Raw genomic sequence first — 8,745 nt, forward strand, 5'->3', positions numbered from 1 at the left:
TATTACCACACATATAATAATTGTATTTTTGAAGGGAGTTATTGGAATTCTTAGACACATTTTAGCGACAAAACTTTTGTTTTCGAAATAACAAAAAACAGGTCCAATTGCAATTTGTGTTGCAGTTATAGGTCGCATTGCAATTGTTACCCTCACAAAGAGCGTGTATCAGCCAATATAACAAATTATTTCTGTAGAAACAAATCCATGACTGAACATGTTAACTGTTTATTTTGCACTGCATCACCTTTCACCATGTGTGCACTTAGCAGTCAAAGCTTACAATGATTGCTGAAACAATGTCTAATGTAACACTCATATTGTGTGGAAAATTGAAAAAACAAAACGATAAAGCAGTAAAGAATAAATGATCATAGCTATATATAGTAATATCTGATAATATGTTAGTAAGTCAAACTTATGGTTAAATGTCCAACTGAATGAGCAAAAATTGTACTGTAAATAAGTCGTTGCACCATTTAATGAAAAAATTAAATAGCACTCTATCATGTCATAATTTCTACTCATGAAGTGACTTGAAATAGAACAGATATGTGACCATTTGGATCAGCTTATGATGTTTTGAACTCTAGTTTCTAAATAAGAAAATGGGAGTTGCACGCAACAGTTTCCAACTGAAAATTAGAAACTGTAATATCTTTATTTCACTTAAACTTGGCAAATTCCCTGAATGTGATTGACATTTCATTACAGTTGGACAAATAAAAACACCTGCTGCACAAATACTTGCTACTCTTTCGGGGTCGTCACACTTCCATGTTGCTGACTTTGTCACTAATGTCATCAAAGTAGTTGTCTGTGAAGCGAAGCATCTGGATGATGGCGCTCAGCAGCAGGGTAGTGCAGTCCGGGTCCAACTCCAACTCCTCGCAGTAGTTCTTCACGGGAACAACACAGGACAGCGGCACACCGAGACGAGCGCTGACCTCCTGCATCTGAATCACAAAAGGTTTAAATTAAACTAGTTCATGCCTTTTTCTAAAGACAACAAAGAATGATGTCTGCTTTTGTGAAATCACAGCTAAATGTTGTTTGCATTTGTCTGTTCAACATCGTAAAAGGGGTTGTAAAAGACATGCAGAAGAGAAAGACTCAAATTATTGTTAAAACCATCTTCAATACATTTACGGTCAATATCATTTTAATCAGCCTGATTAGATCACACAAACTTAAGGATATAAATAATCTTTGACTGGCTTGTCAGCCTATATATCTTGCTATTAAGGTAAAAAATAAATTGGAGACCAGCCGCACGAGTGAACATTGCACAGGAAATGATGTGTTGCATATCTTGAACCACCTCAGGTTTCCACTATGTGGCGCTAGAGAACACGCGCTTCACCAACAGTATGTTGCTCATGTTTTAATACTTATCCGATTTGTAAATTAGAGGTGAACTGTGCTTTTAGTGCGGATGAGCTTATCTCTTTGTTTGATTCGACATGCACACTAATACTGGATTCCGTTACTCCTTTTACGCTTAGACGCAACAAAGTTCTCTCAGAGCCGTGGTTCAATGCTTTTAGACGCGCTTGCAGGCGTGCAGAGAGAAAAAGGATAAACTCCATGTCTCCTTAGAAATTCTTCGTGCTTGCCTTTCCGATTATCAGACGGCAGCCAAAACAGAGTATATTTCTCTGTTAATCTCCAAAAACAGCCATAAACCTCAGGTTCTTTTTAATGTCCTCAACTCGATCATTAATCCTTGTGATGCTTCTCCAATTGTGCCATCAACTACTCTCTGCGATACATTTATTACATTTTTTATCGAAAAAGTATCTGCTCTTAGGCTAGCCTATACTAGTGCTACCCCAGATCCTGCTCCCTTTCTGTGCCCTGCAGTCCTCGACCACTTTGAGCCTGTATCCCTCTCCTCTCTCTCAGATGTAGTCAAGCACCTGCGGCCGACAAACTGCACCTCAGACAGCATTCCCTCTCGCTTCCTTAGAGATGTTTTCGATTCAGTTGGAGCAAGTATTTTATTGCTTGTAAACACCTCTCTTAGCTCAGGATGTGTCCCAGCTGCCTTCAAACATGGCGTGGTTGAGCCACTACTTAAAAAGAAAAATCTCGATCCCTCCATTCTCGCAAATTTCAGGCCCATCTCCCAGCTACCCTTTTTATCTAAAGCCCTGGAGTGAGTAGTCTACGCCCAGCTGCAGTCATTTTTAACCACGCATGGCATCCATGAAACATTTCAGTCTGGCTTTAAACCTATGCATAGCACTGAAACAGCCCTTTTAAGAGTTTTTAATGATCTGCTCTTAGCCGCCGACTCAGGTAGCCCAGCTGTCCTGGTGCTGTTAGATTTAACTGCTGCCTTTGACACTGTGGATCATAGTATCCTGTTGTCACGGCTTGAACAGTCCGCAGGCATTACAGGCTCTGCCCTTGCATGGTTCAGGTCTTATCTGACGTACCGTAGCTTCTCAGTGCAGCTAGGTGCCTTCTCCTCTGCCAAAGCCCCTCTTACCTGTGGGGTTCCCCAGGGCTCGATTCTGGGCCCCATCCTTTTTCTATTGTATATACTGCCCCTAGGTTCAATTCTCACAAAACATAATATCCCTTTCCATTGTTACGCTGATGATGTACAGATCTATCTGCCTCTCAATCAAAATGCCAACTCACTACAGCAGTTGCAGGACTGCTTAACAGAGATTAAATCCTGGCTGAGCCAAAACTTCGTCACCCTCAATGAGAGCAAGACAGAGGTCATCTTTTTTGGACCCCAAACAATAGTCTCCCCGGTTGATATTCTGGGCTCCTTCAATAAAAATATCCTCCCCTCTGTCATGAACCTTGGAGTGACCTTCAACAGCGCCTTTAAATTTGATAAGTAGGTTAGCACTGTAGTCAAGACCTGCTTTTTCAAAATACGACTATTGGCTAAGACCAAGTCGTTTTTATCTTTTAAAGACCTAGAAAGGGTTATTAACGCCTTTGTTACCTCGAGAGTGGATTACTGCAATCCTCTGTATGTGGGTATGGACCGGGCCTCAATTAGACGCCTCCAGCTAGTTCAGAATGCAGCTGCACGTCTTCTCACTGGCCATAAAAAGTGTGACCATATCACCCCAATTCTGGCTTCATTGCACTGGCTTCCAGTTCTGTTCAGAATAGATTTTAAACTCATTTTATTTGTTTTCAAAGCCCTAAATGGGCTGGCTCCTGCCTATATAGCCGAACTCATCCATCGCTACACCCCAGGCAGAGCCTTAAGGTCTGCTGATCAGCTGCTGTTGATAGTGCCTATGACCAGGTTCAAAACCCGAGGGCATCGAGCTTTCGCAGCGGCTGGCCCCAGGTTCTGGAATACTTTGCCCCTCCATGTGAGGTCGGCCCAGACCCTGTTTTTTTTTTAAATCAACATTTAAAACTCACTTTTTGTCTCTGGCTTTTGTTTAATTATTTATTTATTCATTTATTTATTCATTTAGTTCTTTATCATAATATTTATAACATAACATAGGATTTCATAAAGTATTTTTTAAATAGTTTATACATTATTCGAATATAGGAATAGTAGATAGGATTACTTAAAATATAGTACCTTATATTTCATCTTTTTTTTCCCTTTAGACCCGGTTGCGGTTTATTCTTAAAAACCCTTACCCTTACCAACCCCCCGTTTTCCCTCTGCTGGTCTATGGCCTTGTAGAGGGTAACGGGGTACAGAGTCGCTTAAATAAGCGGGGGAGTGCATCTGACAAAGAGATAGGTTGTTGTGCTCCCTATCTCTGTTCCTTATCCTATATCTAATAGAACTGCTCGGGTCTTGATTGAGTGGGGAAGTTCATGAGATCTTTCTAGAGGGTTATCAAGAATAACTTTTATCCAATGACCTTTTCCCTCTCTGTCTGTGTCTGTGTATTCTCATGTTCCGATTAACCCAGCCAAATCTTTTTTCTTCTTTTGAGTCTATATCGACACCGGGATCTTGAGTCGAGGCTGATCCTCTTGCTGTAGTCCTGTGTCCTGGATCCTCTATCCTGAGTTCTGGATTAAGTCGTGGACTTCGGGTCGTGGCTGAACCTGTCTCTGCGGTCCTGCCTGGGTCTCGTCATGCTGCTTCCCTGATGGCTTCCACAGGATTGTAGCTGACATCTTCATAGATTCATCTTCTTATTACAGACACATGCATTTCCTAACATTCGGTCTATATGCTGTAAAATGTATTATCTCTTTGATTTACACACGGCATCTATTGCACGTCTGTCCGTCCTGGGAGAGGGATCCCTCCTCTGTTGCTCTCCCTGAGGTTTCTCCCATTTTTTCCCCTTTAAACTGTGGGCTTTCTCCGGGAGTTTTTCCTTGTACGATGTGAGGGTCTAAGGATAGAGGGTGTCGTTTTTCTCATACTGATATTCTGAACAAAACGGTGCTGTTGTATTTGCTGTAAAGTGTCTCTACTGTAGGCTATTTTTATTATATGTACAGCACTTTGGCTCGACCAAAAATCGTTTATAAATGTGCTATATAAATAAAACTTGATTTGATTTGATTTGATGTGTAGAACATGCATCATAATATTCATGCCTCACATTCAAATAAACCATGTGAAAAGTGCAAAATGGCCGACTTCCTGTTGGGTTTACGGAATGACACCAAGAGGCACTTTTGTGCATCCCATCATTCTCTACATGCCCACCAAATGTCATACTTGTAAGTGAAACCTCAACGAGGGGCTGTCTTTTAGCAGATTTGTAGGGGACGCTTTAGAGCTTTCTCCCCACAATTTTCAAAAAAAGAAATCAACTTTTGGTAAACGTTAAGGCCTTAACAACTGCAAACATTTAGTGCTCAGTATAAGGTTCAAATAAAGAATTTCAATAGGTCCATGTCAATGCCCTTAAAACACTGCAACCCTACAACAATTCATCTTGCTTTTTTTCTGTGTAAAAGCCTCACCAATTCTTTGATGTAGCCACTCTTGTAAATGTTTTTCACATCCTCTTTCACCAAAGGGCAGGCTTCATCAACTTTCGTGAGCAGGACCAGCTGAGGAATCCCTAGAAAAACCAGAGCAGAAAGAACATCTCCAAATACTGTCGATTTTGTAAGGTCCGCCTGTCAAAATATCAGTAGGTAGGCACAGTAGCACTACTGAAATACCTTTTAAATGTGGATTGCAATTTGACTTTCAGGATTTACTCGTAAACTAGTAGTTTGCGGTGTTGATCAATGATGCAGTAAGTATACAACCACCTAAAAGAAGTCCCAATGGCTGTAAACCACTGTCTAGGCGTAGGCCAAGGGAAGGTGGGAATTGTGTTATCCCCCTTAATTAGACCTTCTGCGTGCGTGCGTGCGTGCGTGCGTGCGTGCGAGCGTGCGTGCGTGCGTGCGTGCGTGCGTGCGTGCGATTAAAATAGCCCAATTTATTTTACAATACATAAACATTGAATGTGTTTAATTGAATAGGAAAGGGGTTTAACGTTAGTGGCAGGTTGTGTGTGAGAGAGAATAAATAAGACAGCCCAATATTTAAAAAAAATTATTATTATATTATATTATTATATATTATATTTCGCATTTTCCCTCTATTTCACCGCATAAAATCACATAAAAACCCTGCATGTTTAATCTCATAATCAAGGATTTTTGCCCGCGTTTTTCTGGAGGGTCTACTTAATATCAACTATTACAGTGTCTCTTTAAAGTGGTAGTGCATTGAACTTACCCATTAAGTTGACCTTTCTACGAATACCATTTAGCTTTTCCTCCAGCTTTGGGGGCATGATGGAGACCTTGCAGGCATCAATGACGTAGGTCACACAGTGGATCTTGTCCTTAAGCTCAGGAGACTTCAGATAGCCACTAGAATCCGAATCCAGAGGAGCAGAGGTGTTGAACTGCAAAATGCAGTTCATGGGAAACACACAGATAGTTTGAGTCAACGACAGCCAGATCAATGGCTCATGTGTTCAATGTCCTACTGAATGTTACAAAAAGCTGTACCTGATAACGGTCGGGCAGATGACCTTTGAGGATGCTGCTGATGTCCTCAATATCAAGTCCCGCCCCTGTGCTTTCCTCCAATCCCATGGTATCACAGAAGATGATTGGCAGAGGTTTTCCTTTGCGTCCATCTTTCACTGAGTAGGTTCGAAACTGTTGCAAACAAAGAGATGGAACAACAAACCACAAAATGAAGGACAGGGATTTTTATTTTCAAATCAAACACAAGGATATCATCAAGAGGCAGGACGCACCTGTCTGGTGAGGCTGGTGGTGAAGCAGCCAGCCATGGCCTGGCTGGTGACGTGGCCTCTGAACACAGAGTTGATAGAATTGAAGAAGCTGGATTTTCCAGCTCCAACTGGTCCAATGAGCAGGACCCGAGCCTGGGACACAGAGCTGTCTGTGGGTTGGTAGATCTTAATACTCTCCTTTAGCTCGTTCTTCTTCCTGTACAATAATTTGTTTGTTTTAATGTTCTAGCTAAAAGGCTTTTCAGTTGTTTTGAAGCCTGGTTGATACAGATTGTTATGCACAGCAAGTTGTCCTCTGTGGTAGATCTGATAGAGCCAGCGATGGTCGCAGGTACAATTATTGTCAATTAAATTGATTATGCCAAACAATCCCATTGCATAATATTTTGCACAGCCAATGAGTGTAATATAATAAGAAAAAGCTGGCATATTATGTATATTATGCGAACATAGCTAATTTCCATGTCATGGCATTTAAAACATATTAAATATCAAAATTATGAACACACTGTAATTAATGTCATACTGTATAGTAAAGAGCAAAGCATATAATAGCATTATGTGAAGGACGGTATCTCTCTTACACAGATTCCCAGTGTATAGTCCTCCATGGCCTCTCAAGTGCTGTGGTTTCTGTTGAACAAACACAACTTTGAGAAAAACAATCTGATCAAATGTTGTAAAAAATATTATTCACCGATACAACATTTTCTATGAGATGAGTTTACGTGGCAAAAAATAAATAAAATTGGCATTAATATGACATGTCATATTTAATTGTTTTAACGAACATTTGTATTGCCTGAAATGTTGTATTAATATCGACCAATGAAGTTTAATAGGTTCAACGATAATACCAAAAGTACAGAGCCCGCATGGTGACTGGTGGAGATAATTTAAACTCAATGATGTAACTTTTAGGGGAAATGTCGTCTCTGTCAGTCTCACTCAGATGTTCAGGGGCAATCAATTACTAGTGGATGATTGAATATAATTTAACACTTGTGACTGGTTATTATCGTGAACTCACCCTCCACTTGATAGACTTCACACTCAGTCAGGGTGAGGTCGTTCCCATGCATATCAGCAGCAGTGAAGTTGTAATAATTCCCTGGGGCGCTATGTACAACTGCATTGTTTGCATAGACAAGAACCAAATCTTCTCCAAAATATGGACCACATTTAGCCATCATTTTCACTGCACCAGCATCGTTAGCGGCCGGATATTTGTGGAGCTTTTCTCCACTGAAGGTGAAGAGAAAGGCCTGGTCATCCTTCACATAGGCCGAAGACTGACTGAAAGGTTGTTTGGTGTAGCCTCCAAACACGTAACCTGAGGCGTTATAGCCCACAGACACTGTGGGACAGCGGTTGTCACATCGTTGGTGGAAGGCTAGGCTGGTGAAACCGTGGATGCTGGCCTTGTACAGAAGCTGCAGTTTGACTCTTCCCAGCTGGGAGCAGATAGTTATCTGCTTGCTCCTGGATAGCATGGAGTTCATGGTGGACAGCTGGTCATAAAATGAGAAATGATAATTAAAATTAGATTGATGGATTGTGAAATCTGTGGCACCTGTTGGGAAAACTAGTTTCTCATAAAAAGGCAATCTGTCAATATTTTTGAAACCTCTGCCCCATCATATGTGTTGGGTGGATTATTTCTAATCAAACTCAAAGATATAGTTTCATCCAACTATTCATAATTGTGGGAAATCAATCAAGACATTAATGTGAAATATACCTTAAAAGAAGAGCTTACAAAATACGTTTATACTGTATAGTGTAAGGAAAAACGCTAACTTTGGATCAGAGTAGCATGCAAAGGCCATATTTGTTGTTTTATCTAGCAAGAAAAAATAATATTTGCAGTTTGCATTGAATGTGGTTGAAATTCATTTCAACACGTTTTAAGCATTGAAGATCCAATCATCATTAAAGCGTATGCAAGAGAGCAATATGTGTAAGGTGAATATAGATCAGTAGAGGTGTACATTATTAAATAGCTCTAGAAAAAAAAGCTGAGCTAATCACAGTTACAAATTAAATCACAGCACATTATCAGTCGAAATCGATGTAAAGGCAGCTAAACAAGTAGCTCTAAACCCCTGTCTCAGTCTGCCACACCTCGGTTTACATATAGCCTACTGCAGCCAAACAAGTTCCGTTTTTTTACCAACACCACCCCCCCCCCCAAAATATAATCCGTTGTTCTTTTTTAAACTTACCTTCTTATGGTCTATCTAGATACTTGAGGATCTTGACCAGCTACGATAGAGATGTGTGCAGCAATGTGGTTTCAGAAATTGATAAACGAAAGTGAAAGTGGCTATCCGGATATTCTCCGGTAATTTGGCTTTCAAAATAAAACTGAAGTTTGTCTCTAATAAAGCTGTGTAGCCCACTGTGTATCCTGAACATGTGAAACCCCCTAGTGTTTTCTTCCTTTAGTTCCATTTAGTTCAAATTGAACCTGAATCCAGTTGTCACAGAATGAAACTTTTTATCACACAAT

At 40.5% G+C, this 8,745-nt stretch overlaps 1 protein-coding gene across 1 annotated transcript; it reads right to left on the bottom strand.

Moving 5' to 3' along the window:
- Positions 1-212: 212 nt before the first annotated feature.
- Positions 213-8,574, bottom strand: LOC307031178 (interferon-induced protein 44-like). Its single transcript, XM_079668053.1, has 8 exons — positions 8,459-8,574; positions 7,264-7,744; positions 6,818-6,866; positions 6,234-6,429; positions 5,980-6,132; positions 5,702-5,873; positions 4,930-5,030; positions 213-956 (listed from the first exon to the last, which is right to left on the bottom strand). The coding sequence occupies exons 2-8, from the start codon at positions 7,733-7,735 to the stop codon at positions 768-770; spliced, it is 1,332 nt and encodes a 443-aa protein (XP_079524179.1). The 5' UTR covers positions 7,736-7,744; positions 8,459-8,574; the 3' UTR covers positions 213-767.
- Between the last annotated feature and the right edge of the window lie 171 nt (positions 8,575-8,745).

The sequence above is a fragment of the Notothenia rossii genome (assembly GCF_949606895.1).
Source record: "Notothenia rossii genome assembly, chromosome: 1".
Taxonomy (NCBI): domain Eukaryota; kingdom Metazoa; phylum Chordata; class Actinopteri; order Perciformes; family Nototheniidae; genus Notothenia; species Notothenia rossii.

Bases quoted from the DNA above. Each gene is read 5' to 3' on its own strand.
- LOC307031178 (XM_079668053.1), bottom strand. From the start codon at position 7,735: ATGAACTCCATGCTATCCAGGAGCAAGCAGATAACTATCTGCTCCCAG. The intron at 6,430-6,817 runs GTAAGAGAGATA...ATTATTGTACAG, and splicing joins ACTATACACTGGGAATCTGT to GAAGAAGAACGAGCTAAAGG. The intron at 6,133-6,233 runs GTGCGTCCTGCC...TGTTTGCAACAG, and splicing joins CCACCAGCCTCACCAGACAG to TTTCGAACCTACTCAGTGAA.